This window comes from Bombina bombina, chromosome 1 (assembly GCF_027579735.1).
Source record: "Bombina bombina isolate aBomBom1 chromosome 1, aBomBom1.pri, whole genome shotgun sequence".
Classification (NCBI taxonomy): domain Eukaryota; kingdom Metazoa; phylum Chordata; class Amphibia; order Anura; family Bombinatoridae; genus Bombina; species Bombina bombina.
The window spans coordinates 1424801081-1424824093 of record NC_069499.1 but is presented as its reverse complement, the minus strand read 5'-3'; the positions used below and the strand labels follow the sequence as shown (position 1 = coordinate 1424824093).

General features: G+C 38.9%; 1 protein-coding gene across 3 annotated transcripts in view; it reads right to left on the bottom strand.

Annotated features, from left to right (window-relative positions):
- Positions 1-1083: 1083 nt before the first annotated feature.
- Positions 1084-23013, bottom strand: part of HJV (hemojuvelin BMP co-receptor) — a 100437-nt gene continuing 78507 nt past the window's right edge. For all 3 annotated transcript variants that reach the window (XM_053705423.1, XM_053705425.1, XM_053705428.1), the window contains exon 4: positions 1084-4363. In XM_053705423.1, coding sequence (XP_053561398.1) covers positions 3746-4363 — 618 coding nt within the window. In that variant the 3' untranslated portion in view covers positions 1084-3745. The remainder of the gene's footprint in view (positions 4364-23013) is intronic.

Below are 23013 nucleotides of genomic sequence, written 5' to 3'. Positions count from 1 at the left end.
TGTTCAGGTGATATTTTCTAATCAGCTTTTTACAGCTATGCTGCAGCACTTTCAAGTGTTTAAACATTTGGGTATTATGGCCCTTTAAACCAGGTGAAATAAATAGTAAAAGTACAATGCAAAGTTTTTAATGTTTTTTTTTAATAATTAAATTAAATATTTTAAGGGGAATTTAGAGTGCAGTAGTGCAGTATCTCTTTAAGTGCTGAAGTTAAAGGGATATTATAGTAAGGGGACCATATTTCTCAGACCCAAATTCGGGACACCTGGAGAAGATTTCCAAAAGATAAGATTCTGGTCTGGATGCTCTCCCCTATGGATCCAAATTATAAATAAACAATAATAATGATTAATAAGCTTTCCTTTTTTATGGTTTAACTTTGCTGCTTTTGTATTGTACTTTATACTCTGGAGGTTCTATCTGTTGTGATGACAGTGATGTTTGTATAATGCAGCCGCCACCATTGCCCTTAATGCTAATTCAGTCTCTGCTTGAGATCACTACAGTCGAAGTCCCTCTAAAATAGAAATGACCCCCACAAAGGTGTTAAACACATAATGTTAATACTCCTTAGGACCCTTGACCACTGCTGGTCCTGAGCGGAAATCAGTGCTGAACCAATCAGCAGAGCTAGTTACACAGCTGGACTTGCGTCATCAACTAATGCTGCTGATTGGGTCATTGGCAGTTTCGGCTTGGGACCAGCAGTGCTCTGTGGGTCCCAAGTGGTACTTTTACAATGTGTTTAACCCTTTTGCAGGGGTTAAACACGTATAGGTGTAGAGGCACTACTCGTGCAAACACATCGGCACTGGAATGCACTGAAAGGTAGATTGCAACCCCCAAGAGGGAGGTGGGGAATAACCTCAATATCATGCTTACAATTTTTATTTAATGTTTAAATGTCCTTTTAAACAAGTATATAGTAGGAGAAATGCAGGTGTGTCAAAGAGAATAGGGGAGAAGAGAGAAACCAAAAGGCGAAAATAAGAAACAGGATGAAGTACAAAGAAAATAGTTGGAAATGTTTAAACTAAAAAATATGCTAGTAGATAAAATCAGTGTTTTTTGTTCATGTTGCATTTTATAAATAAAGCTCCAAAAATCTTATTTTATTATTGATACATAAATATATAATTACACTTGCTTGTAAAAGTGCTATGTTACACTCAGATATTCCTATGCCTGGATCTTACAGTGGTTTATGAAGGGATCACAGTGCTTTCTGTGTAAGATTGTACACATTTTAAGCCAGTCACTTTTTGTCACAACAATGACTAAGGATGAGAAAATCAAAAAACAAAACAAATATACCATCAGAAAATTGCTGAACATGTTACTGCCACTGGAACAATGAAACCAAATCTTTACAAGACTACAGGTCAATCAATATACATTCATATAAAAATACAAAAAATATAACACCTTTCAATAAATCATTCTAATTTAATATATTAAATATTTTTGTCAAAACAACCTATACTTATCTACAGTGGTTTACTTCCAGTGCTGCAGTAATATATATAACACAGCTTATACACTTATTCACCATTGGCTAGGCAAATGCTAGGGCTGACAGGTTTTCAGTATTTAATCGTACAGTCCAGTATTTTAGCAGGTTATCTAGTTCAATATTCTCAAACGTACTTAAAGGAAAATGAAACCCATTTTTTTTCTACATTTAGCCACCAATTAGCAGGTGCTACGCAGTTGTTGAAACAAAAATGGGTAAGCTCCTAAGCTTACATTCTTGCTTTTTCAAATAAAGATACCAAGAGAACAAAGAAAAATTGATAATAGGAATAACATAGAAAGTTGCTTAAAATTGCATGATCTATCTGAATGGAAAACAAATTTTGGGTTTCATATCCCTTTAAATGTCCAGTATCATTAAAGGCAAAAAGAAGTGCGTAGCAGTCAAGGGGGGGGGGGGGGTCAAATTACTACTATATATGACTGGCAACAAAAGAGGTCAAATTATTGTGTATGTTACTGGCAGCCAATGGGGTAAAATAACTGCTCAGTTGTGAAAAATATATATGGTGAGCTCAAGACTGTGGGCTTTTGGGGACATTTTGTGACTCCACCTACCATTGTGACCAATTGTCTACAGATTATCCAGAATTTTTTTGAGGACAGCTGACAACCCTATCAATGCCATATCACATTATCCAATCACATAACAGATACTGCCATTCTCCCCAATAGTTTTTTAATTGAAAATAAATTCAATTTGACTATTTTTACAGGCTGCTTGGCAGCAGATATGATTTGCACCATTCCCCATCAGCTGCTATAGTCATGGCCCTTTTGGATGTTAACATATTTTATTTCTTAAACACAAACGTTCATTACTTCTAAGAGCTGTGCTTTAATTTAACCTTTTATTTTCCTGAAAAGGCTGCAATGTATTGTTTTGCAATGAGGTTTGTCCATATGCGAGCAATGTGCTAAGAGAGTGTTTCTATAATGTAAATCATTTTAGTTTTAGGTAAAAAAATAAATAAAATGCACTGGTACACCAAATATTTTAACTAAAAACAAGGTTTTATCTCATGGGTCTACTGGCCTTTTTAGAATAATAGATAGCTTTTTACAAAAGCTGTACTGCCATCATGTGGCCATTGTTTGTATTGTATTGCTTTGTATTTCAGGTACACCAAGGAACACGTGGTTCCTAGTTACTATGAAAGCACAAGGTTTTTTTTTTTTAAAAGAACTATGCAAAAATATTTTTCTTTTTTGTAAAAGTAAGGAAAACAGATAATGTTGCTATGGGAATGCATGTGTGGGACACAGCTTCTTGCTCCTCTATCCATTTGCTACCTCCAGCTCCTTATTGGACAAACAAAAACATTTGTGAGAGATTTTGATGTTCTTCTTCTTACCAACAACATATTTGCAGATTTAAGGAGATTATTTTTCCTCTGACATAGTTTATTGATTTTCTGATTTTAATGAAAGTTGCTTTATTTAGAATTCCATACATTTTTTAAATAGGAGTTAGTGCACTGTAACCCTCTCTATGGATTCTAGGTATTGTCAATCAATTTACAGTGTCACCATTCATTTTAAAGGGAGTTGTTACTAAAAATGCTTAATCAATTGAAGGTGATTCAGTACATATGTAAAAGCTGACTAGAAAATGTCACATTAACATCTCTATGTAAAAAAATGAAGATATTTTACCTCAAAATTTCCTCAGTAGTCCCATCATATTGGAAAGGGACTTTAAGCATCCATTTTTGATGCTTGTCCCAGGACTTACAAGGGACTGTGCATCTGGCATGTGCAGACACAGTAACTTTATTTCCCTACTCAGTTTAAGGAATTTTACTATGTTTATGTGCAATGACAAAAGTGCCTGCACTGACAATTTTTATTGATGGGGAGATAGCACCATGGGGGTGATGGGAAAGATATTAAATGCCTGTATGTAAGGTCTTCTTTTCTTTTGTTCTGTTGACTATATTTGGGGCAAAGCAAAACTATTTTATATAGTTGCTTGTGCTGTTGGGGTTTAATGTATTTTTGCATTTTTGATTTTTTTTTTTTAAGTATTCCTTAGTGGAAGACTAAATCCAAAAGATTTGCATTGGTTGAAGAATGGTGCACCATTTTTAGATTTTTAAGAGACTGGTCTCTGGAAGTCTTAGTGGTACTGCCACATTGATGCCAAGCATTAAAAGCTGATTTTCGTCCCTTTTTGTTAACATGGCATCACAACGGAACACAGATTAATGTCTACAGATTCCATATGATAGCAGTAAAACATAGCAGCAGTAGTGATATAACACAGGCATGGTGGTGTGTCACTGTTTGGCTAAAGATGTGTAGTGTTTCAGGTTCTGGGTGAAAATCTTTAGCATCTTCCAAGGCAAAGTAGGCTGAGCTGGTGAAGTTGGCATCTCCTGATATAATCAAGTCAAATACACAAGACTGAAAATAAACATCCTCTATGGGTAACTTCTCTCTGCACAGAGACTTGGCTGTTTCAGTGCTGATTGGGGTTGACAGAGCGTGCTGCCTAGTCCTAGATATCCACTGGCTGGCAGGGCAACCCCCAACACAGAGCTGCAAATCCTGCTCTTCACTGAAAGCTTGTGAAATGTCCTCTGCCATGCGCAGGGAGAAAGACAGCTGCCTTGCCAGCTGGCGCACCCGAATTGTGGTGCCAATATAAGAAGCCACAATCTCTATGTAGCTCCCAGCCTCCCTCTCATGTATGGTTAGACTTCTGCCACCAATTCTCCTATCCCCATTCACTGATCCATCATCAAATGCTGCCGGCAAATTGCCAACCTCTGCTTGGTAGACTTTCTGTTCAATGCACTGTTTCATGTTTTTGAAGATAATGGTAATCTGTCAATAAAAGAACAAACCCTTATTATAACAGGTAAAAAAATAATGTTTTGTACAAAGATTCATCAAATTACAACTTATTTACATTCATGATTAATATTATTTTCATTGTTGTTCTACTTCTAAGTGGAATAAAATAAGACACTGTTTTTTAATTAATACAGAATTCATGATATTATATTTATGTTTAAATCTTTTTTTATTAAAGGTATGCAAAATACAGCAGGTATTAACACATCAATGGAACAGCCAATTTGCAGATAGCTTAACAATCAAGGCATAATGCTTGAGACAGGCATGTTATGTTACATGAGTTCCTTATAGTTTTCTTTTTTGTAAAAGCTTCAACTTGCTTCGTCATCAAGAACTATAATATTGTTCAGTGTCTTCATGTCAACTAATCTCTAAAATCGTGTTAAACCCTACCTTCTTCCGGATTCCGGGAGGTTCCAAGATGTGATATCTCTTGTATACCAATTTTAATATGAGTATAACAGTAACTCATAAATAAACTCTATAAAATTAACTAACTAAAGTGAACAGAAAAGAAAACCTAATCCGCTCTCTTTCAAATCTCTCTAGATCTCCTGATAACCTGTTTAGGCAAAAAAAAAAGAAAAAAAAAGAAAACAATAAGAAAAAGAATGAAATAAATAAAAAAGAATACCGAAAGTCTCCCCCCCACCTCCCTCCACAGGTCAATAATTAGGTCTCCTCTCCTCTGTTAGTCTAAAAAACATATCTAAATCTCGGTGGTTGATGTCCTGTTCAATGTCCAATAGAACCAGACCTTCTCAAACTGTGCTTGTGTATCCATCACCCGTGAGGCAGATTAGTACATTCGGTATGTTAGGGAAATTCTACTGTATATTTCCTCCCAAGGAGGAGCTGAGGTTTTCCAGTATTTTGCAATACAGGTTCTAGTGACCGTGCAAATGATTTTAATAAATGTATTTATCTGTTTGTTAAACTGTGGTAGAGGCTCATGTAACAGAGCTTGAATCGGGGTTAACTGAACATGTTCCTCCAGGACAGAGCTAAGTAGACTGGATGTTTTAGTCCAAGTTTCATGTATTGTCTCGCATGTTCTTGTATTCATATGATATTATATTTAAAGGGACATAAAACAGGTTGAAATATGTGCATATCTTAAAAGGGCTAATTAATTAAAAATAGTTTGCATAGAAAAATTGTTTAAAAATTGCTGGTAAGTATATAAAAATAATTTTCAAAAATAAGCAAAATTAATTACATAGTTAAGCTGCCTGGAGAAGCCAACTCCACCCCCCTTATCAGTGTTTAGACACAGGCATTGTAATTCAACTGAGTTCACAGCTTCTAGCATGCTCCAGCAGATAATCCCTATGCATTTTTGCATTCTACCAAAACAACAATAGATATAGATACAGCCATAGAAGTAAATGTGTAGGGGGAGTTAGAGCTTTGCAATTAAGAAACTAAAAAGAAAGGGTTAATGGTGAGGCAGTGCCTGTTTTTCTATGTAGGGTTTTTAAATTGTGATGGTTTATTTTGTGATTAAGATGTGATTGTTTTACTGCTTTGATTTTATGGGGTGTATTGAAATTGGATACCTGTAGCATCAGGCAGCACAATGCCAGTTGTCAATTACAATCCAGATGGTTTAAGGTTTATAGGAAATAATTATGTAGTATAAGGTAGAGCTTCACCAGCAACAGGAAGGGGTTCTATGTTAATCCCAGGCCTGTACAGTTATTACTGAAGGGGTGCTACTCAGCAAACAGCAAGACAGAGACCTTGATCTGAACCTTAAAGGGACATGAAACCCAACATTTTTCTTTCATGATTCCGAGTATGTGATTTCCAATTTACTTCTATTATAACATTTGCTTCATTCTCTTGATATCCTTTGTTGAATGATGATCAATGCGCTACTGGGAGCAAGCTGAACACATATGATGAACCAATTAAAAGAGGAATTGTTGTACAGCCACCAATCAGCAGCTCACTCCCAGTAATGCATTGCTGCTTCTGAGACAACCTAGTTAAACTTTTCAGATAATGATACCAAGAGAATAAAGCACATTAGATAATTGAAGTCAATTGGAAAGTTGTTTAAAGAAGAAAAATTTTGTGTTTCATGTCCTTTTACCAGTACATACACTGCATATTAGGGACTATTGGTAACCACGTTTATAGAGTCATTATAGTGAAAAAAATTACATGTTTTCATTTGGAAACTGCAGCTGACCCAATTAGCAGTGCTAGTCACGCGACCCAGCTGTGCTGCTAATTGGCAGTTCCTGTTAGGGACCAGTAGTTCTTTGTGGCTCCAGAGTAATACTTTTACTTGAAACATAGATATTGACGGCAGATAAGAGCCATAGGCCCAGCAAGTCTGCCTGATATTACCTAACAGTATAAACTTATCTAGTTGGTAGGATAGCCCTATGCTTGTCCCAGGCATTTTAAAAGTTCCCCACAGTGTTTGTCATTACTACCTCTTGAGGAAGTTTATTCCATAAATCAATCACTCTTTCTGTAAAGAAGTGCTTCCTCAAATTACTCCTGAATCTACTACCCTTTAGCTTGAGATCATGACCCCTTATTCTTTAATTTTCCATTTTATGTAAAATACCCACTGCCTCAGTTTTACTAAGCCCTTTAAAGGGCCAGTAAACCTATAAAATAATGTTATATAATTCTGCACATAGAGGCCTATTTAACAAATGTCTTGCAGACCTGATCCGACAGTGAGGATCTGGTCCGCAAAACATCGCTGAATGCGGAGAGCAATACGCTCTCCATATTCAGCATTGCACCAGCAGCTCACAAGAGCTGATGATGCAATGCCACCCCCTGCAGACTCACGGCCAATGGGCCGCCAGCAGGGAGGTGTCAATCAACCCGATCGTACCCGATCGGGTTAAATTCCGGTGATTCCTGTCCGTCTGCTCAGAGCAGGCGGACAGGGTTATGGAGCAGCGGTCTTGACGGGCCGTCAAGCTTCGTTCGGAGCTTGATAGATAGGCCCCATAGTGCAGAATTATATAACATTATATTAGCGCTAGCTTTATGCAATCTAATATTGCCTGTGAATTTTTATTAAAAAAGACTGTTTTTCAGACCCGCTCTCTGTGCTCTTGTGAGCGGGTCTGTTTTTATCACAGAGCGCATCTGGCCAGCTGTCTAGCAGCAGCCTGGCCCGATCGCACCATTATACTCAGTTCAGCTCGCTCCCGCTGTCAGACAGAGCAGGAGCGAGTTGCACTGGGTGTCTTTTTTAATAAAAATTCACAGGCAATATTAGATTGCATAAAGCTAGCGCTAATATAATGTTATATAATTCTGCACTATGTGCAAAATTATATAACATTATTTTATAGGTTTACTGGCCCGTTAACGTACTTGAAAGTTGCTATCATATCATCTCTTTCCCTTCTCTCTTCTAAGCTATACATATTTAGGTCATTGAGCCTATCCTGGTAAGTTTTATTTTTTAAACCATGTACCATTTTGGTAGCCCTCCTTTGCACAGATTCAAGTTTGTTAATATTCTTCTGAAGATATGGCCTCCAGAACTGCACACAATACTCAAGATGAGGCCTAACTAATGATCTATAAAGTGGCATAAGAACCATACTATTTCTGCTGCAAATACCTCTACCAATACATCCAAGCATTCTGCTAGCCTTTCTCGCTGCATTACTAAGTTTTAAATAATCTGAAATAATAATTCCCAAGTCCTGTTCCTCATCTGTAACAGTCAGTAAAGTGTCATTGAGTCTGTAATTAACATTTGCATTTTCCTTCCCTAAATTCATTATTTTATACTTTGCTGTGTTAAACTTTAGATCCCAGTTGTTTGTCCAATCCTCCAATTGTAGTATATCATTTCTCATTTTGTCTACCTCCCTGGAACATCCACTCTGTTACAAATTTTTGTATCATCTGCAAACATACTTTCCCCTGTAGCCCTTTGCTGATATCACAGATAAATATGTTAAACAAAACAGGCCCCAGAACTGACCCGTGATGAACACCACTAGTAACAGCTAAATGAACTCCATTTTACTAAGACACTTTGTTTTCTGTCCTTAAAGGGACAGTACACTGTAATATTGTTTTTATATTAATTTATTTTCAGTGACTTGTTATACCAGTTGCAGAGTATAAAATTTTTGAGAAATTGAATTTTTTGGTTTATTTGTGTATACGAATCAGCTGGTTTTACAATGGGTTCATACCCCCCAACTGTCCCGATTTTCGCGGGACAGTCTCGATTTTAGGGGTCTGTCCCCCTGTCCCAGGTTGCTAGCCATCTGTCCCGATTTGCCCCAGGCATTAAAAAATTTTTTTTTTTATTTTTTTTTTAAATTCTGTTGGGCCCATATTCAGAAGCAGCTGGCTTTGCTCTCACAGGGTTAGATACCTGTTAGATTCCCTGTGGAAAAGGAATGGTGTGTGGGTTAAGCAGGAGTAAGAAGGCTGTATACACTCTGACCAAGGGTAATGGTGACCTCTCTAACCTACCTCTGGTAGTGATGATGTCTAACCCCTGGTGATAATACTAGCATGCCTTCAGTTTTATACAATGAGCAGTGCTTATACCAGGGTAACGAACAGTGGCAGACTGCCATCTAATGTGCTTGCCAACCCCAGGGGGGGGGGGGGTGTCCCTCTTTTGAATTTTGAAATGTTGGGAGGTATGTGGGTTGAGCTTCAGGTAATATCAGATCTCATTATGTTATCACTTTTATGTACACACACTTGCTTCCTTATCTTATATTTGTCTAGAAAACCAAAGCTCAATACTTAGAGAGAACAAGGGAAAATTATAATTGTATTACTTAACTATCATGCCCCCCACTGAGAGTGCAATCTCTTCTGCTGGCTGTGTTTACTTAGGCTATTCAATAGAATATACTCCAGTATAGAAACTTTCAGTATAGGTTGGGATACCACAGTCTAAATCAGCTATTTCAAATGCCAAAATAGGGGTAAAGGAGCTACTTGTAAACAATCTAAAACACTACAGCAGGTAAAATGAATCATTGGGAACAATTTAAAGGGGAGAAAATTTTTGGGTGAACTGTCCCTTTAAGCCAGCATTCCACCCAGTTCACAATTTTTTAGTATAGACAAGGAGATACAGTTTGTGAATTAGTTTATTTTGTGGGACAGTGTCAAATGCTTTGCTGAAATCTAGATATGCTACATCAACTGCTCCACCCTTGTCTAATAATTTTGTTACATAATCAAAGAAGTCAATAAGATTAGTCTGACACGATCTCCCTGAAGTAAAACCATTCTGGTTTTGGTCCTCTAAATTGTTTGTCTTTATGTAAGTCATAATTCTTTTAAGAGGCTTTCCATTAATTTCCAAACTACTGAAGTTAAACTAACTGGCCTGTATTTACCAGATTCTTTTCTACTGCCCTTTTTATGAAGAGGTATTACATTTGCTATTCTCCAATCATCTGAGACAGCTCCTGTTAATAGTGACTGATTAAACAGATCAGTTAATGGGACAGTTAGCATTGATCAAAGTTCTTTTAAAACCCTTGGATGAATATTATCAGGACCCACTGCCTTTTTAACATTTATTTTTGATAATGCTAACAAAACCTCATCCTCTGTAAAAAGATTAGTCTTAAGCTTGTTTCTATTTTTCATAGCATTCCTTAATGTAGACATTGTATCTTCACAATCTTTTGTGAAAACAGAACAGAAGTAATCATTGAGACAGTCTGAAATTTGCTTATCTCCTTCTATTATTCTACCATCAACTGTTTTCAATTTTACTATTCCTACCTTATTTTTCTTCTTTTCACTGATATATCTTATGGCCTAGATTTGGAGTTCGGCGGTAAAAGGGCTGTTAACGCTCCGCGGGCTTTTTTCTGGCCGCACCATAAAATTAACTCTGGTATCGAGAGTTCAAACAAATGCTGCGTTAGGCTCCAAAAAAGGAGCGTAGAGCATTTTTACCGCAAATACAACTCTCGATACCAGAGTTGCTTACGGACGCGGCCGGCCTCAAAAACGTGCTCGTGCACGATTCCCCCATAGGAAACAATGGGGCTGTTTGAGCTGAAAAAAAAACTAACACCTGCAAAAAAGCAGCGTTCAGCTCCTAACGCAGCCCCATTGTTTCCTATGGGGAAACACTTCCTACGTCTGCACCTAACACTCTAACATGTACCCCGAGTCTAAACACCCCTAGCCTTACACTTATTAACCCCTAATCTGCCGCCCCCGCTATCGCTGACCCCTGCATATTTTTTTAAACCCCTAATCTGCCGCTCCGTAAACCGCCGCCACCTACGTTATCCCTATGTACCCCTAATCTGCTACCCCTAACACCGCCGACCCCTATATTATATTTATTAACCCCTAACCTGCCCCCCACAACGTCGCCGACACCTGCCTACACTTATTAACCCCTAATCTGCCGAGCGGACCTGAGCGCTACTATAATAAAGTTATTAACCCCTAATCCGCCTCACTAACCCTATCATAAATAGTATTAACCCCTAATCTGCCCTCCCTAACATCGCCGACACCTAACTTCAATTATTAACCCCTAATCTTCCGATCGGAGCTCACCGCTATTCTAATAAATGTATTAACCCCTAAAGCTAAGTCTAACCCTAACACTAACACCCCCCTAAGTTAAATATAATATTTATCTAACGAAATAAATTAACTCTTATTAAATAACTTATTTCTATTTAAAGCTAAATACTTACCTGTAAAATAAATCCTAATATAGCTACAATATAAATTATAATTATATTATAGCTATTTTAGGATTAATATTTATTTTACAGGTAACTTTGTATTTATTTTAACCAGGTACAATAGCTATTAAATAGTTAAGAACTATTTAATAGTTACCTAGTTAAAATAATAACAAATTTACCTGTAAAATAAATCCTAACCTAAGTTATAATTAAACCTAACACTACCCTATCAATAAAATAATTAAATAAACTACCTACAATTACCTACAATTAACCTAACACTACACTATCAATAAATTAATTAAACACAATTCCTACAAATAAATACAATTAAATAAACTAGCTAAAGTACAAAAAATAAAAAAGAACTAAGTTACAGAAAATAAAAAAATATTTACAAACATAAGAAAAATATTACAACAATTTTAAACTAATTACACCTACTCTAAGCCCCCTAATAAAATAACAAAGCCCCCCAAAATAAAAAATTCCCTACCCTATTCTAAATTAAAAAAGTTACAAGCTCTTTTACCTTACCAGCCCTGAACAGGGCCCTTTGCGGGGCATGCCCCAAGAATTTCAGCTCTTTTGCCTGTAAAAGAATAAATACAATACCCCCCCCAACATTACAACCCACCACCCACATACCCCTAATCTAACCCAAACCCCCCTTAAATAAACCTAACACTAAGCCCCTGAAGATCTTCCTACCTTGTCTTCACCATCCAGGTATCACCGATCCGTCCTGGCTCCAAGATCTTCATCCAACCCAAGCGGGGGTTGGCGATCCATAATCCGGTCCAGAAGAGGCTCCAAAGTCTTCCTCCTATCCGGCAAGAAGAGGACATCCGGACCGGCAAACATCTTCTCCAAGCGGCATCTTCGATCTTCTTCCATCCGGAGCGAAGCGGCAGGATCCTGAAGACATCCAGCGCGGAACATCCATCCGGACCGACGACTGAACGACGAATGACTGTTCCTTTAAGGGACGTCATCCAAGATGGCGTCCCTCGAATTCTGATTGGCTGATAGGATTCTATCAGCCAATCGGAATTAAGGTAGGAATTTTCTGATTGGCTGATGGAATCAGCCAATCAGAATCTAGTTCAATCCGATTGGCCGATCCAATCAGCCAATCAGATTGAGCTCGCATTCTATTGTCTGATCGGAACAGCCAATAGAATGCGAGCTCAATCTGATTGGCTGATTGGATCAGCCAATCGGATTGATCTTGATTCTGATTGGCTGATTCCATCAGCCAATCAGAAAATTCCTACCTTAATTCCGATTGGCTGATAGAATCCTATCAGCCAATCGGAATTCGAGGGACGCCATCTTGGATGACGTCCCTTAAAGGAACAGTCATTCGTCGTTCAGTCGTCGGTCCGGATGGATGTTCCGCGCTGGATGTCTTCAGGATCCTGCCGCTTCGCTCCGGATGGAAGAAGATCGAAGATGCCGCTTGGAGAAGATGTTTGCCGGTCCTGATGTCCTCTTCTTGCCGTATAGGAGGAAGACTTTGGAGCCTCTTCTGGACCGGATTATGGATCGCCAACCCCCGCTTGGGTTGGATGAAGATCTTGGAGCCAGGACGGATCGGTGATACCTGGATGGTGAAGACAAGGTAGGAAGATTTTCAGGGGCTTAGTGTTAGGTTTATTTAAGGGGGGTTTGGGTTAGATTAGGGGTATGTGGGTGGTGGGTTGTAATGTTGGGGGGGGTATTGTATTTATTCTATTACAGGCAAAAGAGCTGAAATTCTTGGGGCATGCCCCGCAAAGGGCCCTGTTCAGGGCTGGTAAGGTAAAAGAGCTTGTAACTTTTTTAATTTAGAATAGGGTAGGGAATTTTTTATTTTGGGGGGCTTTGTTATTTTATTAGGGGGCTTAGAGTAGGTGTAATTAGTTTAAAATTGTTGTAATATTTTTCTTATGTTTGTAAATATTTTTTTATTTTCTGTAACTTAGTTCTTTTTTATTTTTTGTACTTTAGCTAGTTTATTTAATTGTATTTATTTGTAGGAATTGTGTTTAATTAATTTATTGATAGTGTAGTGTTAGGTTAATTGTAGGTAATTGTAGGTAGTTTATTTAATTATTTTATTGATAGGGTAGTGTTAGGTTTAATTATAACTTAGGTTAGGATTTATTTTACAGGTAAATTTGTTATTATTTTAGCTAGGTAACTATTAAATAGTTCTTAACTATTTAATAGCTATTGTACCTGGTTAAAATAATTACAAAGTTGCCTGTAAAATAAATATTAATCCTAAAATAGCTATAATATAATTATAATTTATATTGTAGCTATATTAGGATTTATTTTACAGGTAAGTATTTAGCTTTAAACAGGAATAAGTTATTTAATAAGAGTTAATTTATTTCGTTAGATAAAAATTATATTTAACTTAGGGGGGTGTTAGTGTTAGGGTTAGACTTAGCTTTAGGGGTTAATACATTTATTAGAATAGCGGTGAGCTCCGGTCGGCAGATTAGGGGTTAATAATTGAAGTTAGGTGTCGGCGATGTTAGGGAGGGCAGATTAGGGGTTAATACTATTTATGATAGGGTTAGTGAGGCGGATTAGGGGTTAATACATTTATTATAGTAGCGCTCAGGTCCGCTCGGCAGATTAGGGGTTAATAAGTGTAGGCAGGTGTCGGCGACGTTGAGGGGGGCAGATTAGGGGTTAATAAATATAATATAGGGGTCGGCGATGTTAGGGGCAGCAGATTAGGGGTACATAGGGATAACGTAGGTGGCGGCGATTTGCGGTCGGAAGATTAGGGGTTAATTATTTTAAGTAGCTGGCGGCGACGTTGTGGGGGGCAAGTTAGGGTTTAATAAATGTAATACAGGGGTCGGCGGGGTTAGGGGCAGCAGATTAGGGGTACATAAATATAACGTAGGTGGCGGTCGGCAGATTAGGGGTTAAAAATTTTAATCGAGTGGCGGCGGTGTGGGGGGACCTCGGTTTAGGGGTACATAGGTAGTTTATGGGTGTTAGTGTACTTTAGGGTACAGTAGTTAAGAGCTTTATGAACCGGCGTTAGCCAGAAAGCTCTTAACTCCTGCTATTTTCAGGCGGCTGGAATCTTGTCGTTAGAGCTCTAACGCTCACTTCAGAAACGACTCTAAATACCAGCGTTAGAAAGATCCCATTGAAAATATAGGCTACGCAAATGGCGTAGGGGGATCTGCGGTATGGAAAAGTCGCGGCTGTAAAGTGAGCGTTAAACCCTTTAATCACTGACTCCAAATACCAGCGGGCGGCCAAAACCAGCGTTAGGAGCCTCTAACGCTGGTTTTGACGGCTACCGCCGAACTCCAAATCTAGGCCAAAGAATGTTTTGTCCCCATGTTTTACTGACCGTGCTATCTTCTCTTCTGCATGAGCTTTAACCCTCCTAATTAACTGCTTAGTCTTTTTTGTTGGAGTGTCCATATTTTCATATCATCATCTGATTGTGTGTGTCTGTAATTTCTATAAGCTATCTTTGTTGTCTTTACAGCATGTGTTACTTCTTTGGAAAACCAAATAGGTTTCCGCTATCTTTTACTTTTACAGACATGTCTAATACAGTGTGCGGTTGCATCTAAAATGGCACCCTTCACAAATTCCCACTGTTCTTGAACCCCATTATTAAGAGTTTTCCCTTTTAAATAGTTTTTTTAGGTATTCTCCCATTAAGGAAAAATCTGCCTTCCTAAAGTCTAAAACGTTTGTTTTAGTCTGGGTGGACAGTTCCTGCACATGAATACTAAACCAAACAGATTGATGATCACTGGATCCTAAGTTCTCACCTACAGACACATCTGAAACTGTATCACTGTTTGTAAGTATATAATATAGCTTCCTTATGAGTTGGTTCCTGAACTTATTGCTCAAGTGATTCCCCTAGCAGAGATTCAAGAAAATACCTGTTTCTAGCTGATCTAGCAGAAGGAATCTTCCAGTCTATATCTGGCAAATTAAAGCCCCCCATTACTATAACCTTACCCTTTATGGTCATTTTGGTTATTTCTTCTAATAACAGATTGTTCAGTTTTTCATCCTGCAATGGAGGCCTATATACAACCCCTATTCTAAACACATTTTTATCTCCAATTTCCAAAGTCACCCAAATACTTTCCACCTCATCATTTGTTCTTACAATTTCAGTAACCTTTATATTTACATTTACATACAGAGCAACTCCTCCACATTTCTTTCCTACTCTGTTCTTTTTAAATAACCTGTATCCAGGTATGACTATGTCCCAGTCATTGTACCATGTTTCTGTTATAGCTACTAAATCCGATTCCAAGTTGTCCCTAGTCATTATTGAAATGAGTTCTGGTAATGTATTTCCTAAGCTGCAGGCATTTGTGCTCATGGCACAAATAATTTTTCTACTAGGATTTCTAAAATTGTTAATTGGACTAACAGTTTTGGCATGCTGTGGGGGGCAGGTGGATATATTAATGCTACCCCCCTTCATTGGTTTAAATGATTTCTAATAAAGCATTTGAACTCTTCTCCCAGATATTCTGTTCCTTTAACATCCAAATGCAATCCATCTCAACTAAATAACCTAGTATCTTGCCAAACAGAGCTATAATGGCCAACTATGGTATAATGGTTAAACTATGTGTTTAACCCGTTTGTTTGCCGGGTCAGGTTGATAGTGATAAAACTGTATACCATAACAAATGAGAGCATTTCATCTCTTTACTATAATGGTCCTTTAAACCTCTTGGCTACAAGAAAATACTGAAAACTTTGTGCAGCATTCCAACCTTTTTTGTGTGCTGTGGAGCTCAGAGCTAGTTCTATCTATCGGAAGCAAACTCATTGGTTTAATATTCTAAATGCTGTCACAAATATGTAGATTCATTTTTAAAACCTTGTAAACTGTCTTTGGAACTTTATGTATCAATGTATTAGTTTGTTATGCAGTTTGTTATTTATTTATTTATACAAAGCTCAGGCAAATAGTAGTAGCATCTCTATGTAAAAAGGAAGATATTTCTTCTGTTAAGTGTGATCAGTCCACGGGTCATCATTACTTGTGGGATATTAACTGCTCCCCTACAGGAAGTGCAAGAGGATTCACCCAGCAGAGTTGCTATATAGCTCCTCCCCTCTACGTCACCTCCAGTCATTCTCTTGCACCCAACGACTAGATAGGATGTGTGAGAGGACTATGGTGATATATTTAGTTTTTATATCTTCAATCAAAAGTTTGTTGTTTTATAATAGCACCGGAGTGTGTTATTCCTTCTCTGGTAGAATTTGAAGAAGAATCTACCTGAGTTTTTTTCTATGATTTTAGCCGGAGTAGTTAAGATCATATTGCTGTTTCTCGGCCATCTGAGGAGAGGCAAACTTCAGATCAGGGGACAGCAGGCAGATTAATCTGCAAAGAGGTATGTAGCAGTTTATTATTTTCTGACATGGAATTGATGAGAAAATCCTGCCATACCGTTATAATGTAAACCCAGCCTTGAATGCAGTAGATGTAGCTGATATCAGGCTGTCATGTATGTATATTTTATACTTCTCTGGTTTTTAGACTGTATACATAGACTTAACCTAATTTGCAGGGACTTGCAATAGGTTTTAAATGACAATTAATTATTGAGGTAAAACGTTTTTTTGCTGGCATGTAAAAACGTTTTTTTCTCTGAGGTACTGGGTGAAAAAATGTTTTGGGCACTATTTTTCCACTTGGCAATAGTTTTGATTTAAATTAGAGCAGTTCACTGATCCCTCTCACTGTTATGTGTGTGGGGGAGGGGCCATTTTGGTGCTTTCACTATGCATCAGAAAAAACTCAGTCAGAGATTCATTTTCTTCCTGCATGATCCGGTTCATCTCTACAGAGTTCAGGGATCTCCAAAGCCTTTTTTGAGGGAAGTAATCATTACAGCACAGCTGTGCTGATTGTATTGACTGTGATAAAAAAAAACAAAAAAAAAAAAAAAACGTTTATTTGTGTATTTTTTTCTGCTGCCTGGGTTAGTTATCATTTGCTGAGGGGAACAATCCTTTGCTAAAACTGTATATTCTGACAAAGATTGATGCTATAACTTAATTATTTTAACTGTTATAATATTTTTCTGTGCTTCTTAAAGGCACAGTTCGTTTTCATATTATTTGTAAATTACTTTGTAAAGTATTTCCAAGTTGCTGTTTATTTGCTAGTGTGTTAAACATGTCTGATTCAGAGGAATATCTCTGTGCTATATGTGTTAATGCCAAAGTGGAGCCCAATAGAAATTTATGTACTAAATGTATTGATGCTACTTTAAAAAACAGTCAATCTGTACAAATTGAACATATTTCACCAAACAACGAGGGGAGAGTTATGCCGGCTAACTCGCCTCACGTGTCAGTACCTGCATCTCCCGCTCAGGAGGTGCGTGATATTGTAGCGCCGAGTACATCTGGGCGGCCATTACAAATCACATTACAAGATATGGCTACTGTTATGACTGAAGTTTTGGCTAAACTACCAGAACTAAGAGGTAAACGTGATCACTCTGGGGTGAGAACAGAGTGCGCTGATAATGCAAGGGCCATGTCTGATACTGCGTCACAGTTTGCAGAACGTGAAGACGGAGAGCTTCATTCTGTGGGTGACGGTTCTGATCCAAATAAACTGGACTCAGACATTTCAAATTTTAAATTTAAGCTTGAGAACCTCCGTGTGTTACTAGGGGAGGTATTAGCGGCTCTGAATGATTGTAACACAGTTGCAATCCCAGAAAAAATGTGTAGGTTGGATAAATATTTTGCGGTACCGACGAGTACTGACGTTTTTCCTATACCTAAGAGACTTACTGACATTGTTACTAAGGAGTGGGATAGACCCGGTGTGCCTTTCTCACCCCCTCCTATATTTAGAAAAATGTTTCCAATAGACGCCGCCACACGGGATTTATGGCAAATGATCCCTAAGGTGGAGGGAGCAGTTTCTACTTTAGCTAAGCGTACCACTATCCCAGTGGAGGATAGCTGTGCTTTTTCAGATCCAATGGATAAAAAATTAGAGGGTTACCTTAAGAAAATGTTTGTTCAACAAGGATTTATATTGCAACCTCTTGCATGTATTGCGCCTGTCACGGCTGCAGCAGCATTTTGGTTTGAGTCTCTGGAAGAGACACTTCAATCATCCACACTAGATGACATCACACACAAACTTAAATTCCTTAAGTTAGCTAATTCATTTATTTCAGATGCCGTAGTACATTTAACTAAACTTGCGGCTAAAAATTCAGGATTCGCCATTCAGACACGCAGAGCTCTGTGGCTGAAATCCTGGTCAGCTGATGTTACGTCTAAATCTAAATTGCTTAATATTCCTTTCAAAGGGCAGACCTTATTCGGGCCCGGCTTGAAAGAGATTATTGCTGACATTACAGGAGGTAAAGGTCATGCCCTGCCTCAGGACAAGGCCAAAGCCAAGGCTAGACAGTCCAATTTTCGTTCCTTTCGTAATTTCAAAGCAGGAGCAGCATCAACTTCCTCTGCACCAAAACAGGAAGGAGCTGTTGCTCGCTACAGACAAGGCTGGAAACCTAACCAGTCCTGGAACAGGGGCAAACAGGCCAGAAAACCTGCTGCTGCCCCTAAGACAGCATGAATTGAGGGCCCCCGATCCGGGACCGGATCTAGTGGGGGGCAGACTTTCCCTCTTCGCCCAGGCTTGGGCAAGAGATGTTCAGGATCCCTGGGCGTTAGAGATCATATCTCAGGGATACCTTCTGGACTTCAAATCCTCTCCCCCAAGAGGGAGATTTCATCTGTCAAGGTTGTCAACAAACCTAACAAAGAAGGAAGCGTTTCTACGCTGCGTACAAGATCTTTTATTAATGGGAGTGATCCATCCAGTTCCGCGGTTGGAACAAGGACAAGGGTTTTACTCAAATCTGTTTGTAGTTCCCAAAAAAGAGGGAACCTTCAGGCCAATCTTGGATTTAAAGATCCTAAACAAATTCCTAAGAGTTCCATCGTTCAAGATGGAAACTATTCGAACAATTTTTGCCCATGATCCAAGAGGGTCAGTACATGACCACAGTGGATTTAAAGGATGCTTACCTTCACATACCGATTCACAGAAGTCATTACCGGTATCTAAGGTTTGCCTTTTTAGACAGGCATTACCAGTTTGTAGCTCTTCCATTCGGACTGGCTACGGCTCCAAGAATCTTCACAAAGGTTCTGGGCACTCTTCTGGCGGTACTAAAACCGCGAGGAATTTCAGTAGCTCCGTACTTAGACGACATACTGATACAAGCTTCAAGCTTTCAAACTGCCAAATCTCATACAGAGATAGTACTGGCATTTCTAAGGTCGCATGGATGGAAAGTGAACGAAGAGAAAAGTTCTCTCTTTCCACTCACAAGAGTTCCCTTCCTGGGGACTCTGATAGATTCTGTAGAAATGAAAATTTACCTGACAGAGGACAGGTTAACAAAACTTCAAAATGCATGCCGTGTCCTTCATTCCATTCAACACTCTAAATCTGAATCAAGAGACCAGAAATTCTCTTCTATGGTGGCTTTATCGGCCACATCTGTCCAGGGGAATGCCATTCAGCAGGCCAGACTGGTCAATTGTAACAACAGACGCCAGCCTACTAGGTTGGGGCGCTGTCTGGAATTCTCTGAAGGCTCAAGGACTATGGAATCAGGAGGAGAGTTTTCTTCCAATAAACATTCTGGAATTGAGAGCAGTCCTCAATGCTCTTCTGGCTTGGCCCCAGTTAACAACTCGGGGGTTCATCAGGTTCCAGTCGGACAACATCACGACTGTAGCTTATATCAACCATCAGGGAGGGACAAGAAGCTCCCTAGCAATGATGGAAGTATCGAAGATAATTCGCTGGGCAGAGTCTCACTCTTGCCACCTGTCTGCAATCCACATCCCGGGAGTGGAGAACTGGGAGGCGGATTTCTTAAGTCGTCAGACTTTTCATCCGGGGGAGTGGGAACTTCATCCAGAGGTCTTTGCCCAAATACTTCGACGTTGGGGCAAACCAGAGATAGATCTCATGGCGTCTCGACAGAACGCCAAGCTTCCGCGCTACGGGTCCAGATCCAGGGATCCGGGAGCGGTCCTGATAGATGCCTTGACAGCACCATGGACCTTCAGGATGGCTTATGTGTTTCCACCTTTCCCGATGCTTCCTCGATTGATTGCCAGAATCAAACAGGAGAAAGCATCAGTGATTCTAATAGCGCCTGCATGGCCACGCAGGACTTGGTATGCAGATCTGGTGGACATGTCATTCTGTCCACCTTGGTCGTTACCTCTGAAACAGGACCTTCTGATTCAGGGTCCTTTCAAACATCAAAATCTAACTTCTCTGAAGCGGACTGCTTGGAAATTGAACGCTTGATCTTATCAAAGCGTGGTTTTTCTGAGTCAGTTATTGATACCTTAATACAGGCTAGGAAGCCTGTTACCAGAAAGATTTACCATAAAATATGGCGTAAATACCTATATTGGTGCGAATCCAAAGGTTACTGTTGGAGTAAGGTTAGGATTCCTAGGATATTGTCTTTTCTACAAGAAGGTTTAGAAAAGGGGTTATCCGCTAGTTCCTTAAAGGGACAGATCTCAGCTCTGTCCATTCTGTTACACAAGCGTCTGTCAGAAGTTCCAGACGTTCAGGCTTTTTGTCAGGCTTTGGCCAGGATTAAACCTGTGTTTAAAGCTGTGGCTCCACCATGGAGTTTAAACCTTGTTCTTAACGTTTTACAGGGTGTTCCGTTTGAACCCCTTCATTCCATTGATATAAAGTTGTTATCTTGGAAAGTTCTATTTTTAATGGCTATTTCCTCGGCTCGAAGAGTCTCTGAGTTATCAGCCTTACATTGTGATTCTCCTTATTTGATTTTTCACTCGGATAAGGTAGTTCTGCGTACTAAACCTGGGTTCTTACCTAAGGTAGTCACTAACAGGAATATCAATCAGGAGATTGTTGTTCCATCCTTGTGCCCAAATCCTTCTTCGAGGAAGGAACGTCTTTTGCACAATCTGGATGTAGTTCGTGCCCTTAAATTTTATTTACAGGCAACTAAAGATTTTCGACAAACGTCTTCCCTGTTTGTCGTTTACTCTGGTCAGAGGAGAGGTCAAAAAGCTTCTGCTACCTCTCTCTCTTTTTGGCTTCGTAGCATAATTCGTTTAGCTTATGAGACTGCTGGACAGCAGCCTCCTGAAAGAATTACAGCTCATTCCACTAGAGCTGTGGCTTCCACTTGGGCCTTTAAGAATGAGGCCTCTGTTGAACAGATTTGCAAGGCTGCAACTTGGTCTTCGCTTCATACTTTTTCCAAATTTTCCAAATTTGACACTTTTGCTTCCTCGGAGGCTATTTTTGGGAGAAAGGTTCTTCAGGCAGTGGTTCCTTCTGTATAAAGAGCCTGCCTATCCCTCCCGTCATCCGTGTACTTTTGCTTTGGTATTGGTATCCCACAAGTAATGATGACCCGTGGACTGATCACACTTAACAGAAGAAAACATAATTTATGCTTACCTGATAAATTCCTTTCTTCTGTAGTGTGATCAGTCCACGGCCCGCCCTGTTTTTTTAAGGCAGGTAAATATTTTTTAAATTATACTCCAGTCACCACTACACCCTTGGCTTCTCCTTTCTCGTTGGTCCTTGGTCGAATGACTGGAGGTGACGTAGAGGGGAGGAGCTATATAGCAACTCTGCTGGGTGAATCCTCTTGCACTTCCTGTAGGGGAGCAGTTAATATCCCACAAGTAATGATGACCCGTGGACTGATCACACTACAGAAGAAAGGAATTTATCAGGTAAGCATAAATTATGTTTTTACCTCAATATGTCCTCAGTAGCCACATTCCATTGTAAAGGAAGTTTAACCCTCCAATCAGGATGTATGTTCTGGGATTTGCAAGGGAACGTGCATCTGGCATGTGCAGACACAGCCACTTTATATCCATACTTAGTTTAAGGACGTTTACTATGAAATCTCAGAGATTATAGTGCAATCACATACAATCACAGTAAAGCAAAGTGAGATTATAGTGAAATTCCTTAAAATCACAGTAAAGCAAAGTGTGAACTCAGCACTGAAGATGTTTTTCACCATGCAGATGACATTAAAAAGAGTAGCTTAAAGGGACAGTTCACCCAAAAACTTTCTCCCCTTTAAATTATTCCCAATTATCCTTTTTACCTGCTAGAGTGTATTAAATTGGTTGCAAGTAGCTCCTTTACTCATATTTCAGCATTTGAAATAGCTGATTTAGCTTGTGGTTTCCCAACCTATACTGAAAGTTTTGATACTGGCGTATACGCTATTGACAAGCCTAAGTAAACACAGCCAGCAGAAGAAGTTACACCCTCAGTGGGGGGCATGATAGTTAAGTAATAAAATGATAATTTTCCATTGTTCTCTCTATGTATTGAGCTTTGGTGTTCCAGACAAATTTAAGATAAGGAAGCAAGTCTGTGTACATAAAAGTGATAACATAATGAGATCTGATATTACCTGAAGCTCAACCCATTGTAATAGGCTGTGGTTTCAAAGCACATAACCAGCTACTTCAGATACACAAATAAACCCGAAAATGCAATTTCTCAAATATTTTATACTCTGCAGTTGGTATAACAAGTCATTTAAAATACATTTATGGAAAAACAATTTTACAGTGTACTGTCCCTTTAAAGGACCAGTAAACACAGTAGATTTGCATAATCAACAAATGCAAGATAACAAGAAAATACAATAGCATTTACTCTGAACTTCAAATGAGTGGTAGATTCTTTTCTAACACATTTTAAAGTTATGTATATTTCCACTCCCCCTGTACCATGTTATAGCAATCAGCCAATCACAAATGCATATACGTATAGTCTGAATTCTTGCACATGCTCAGTAGGAGCTGGTGACTCAAAATGTG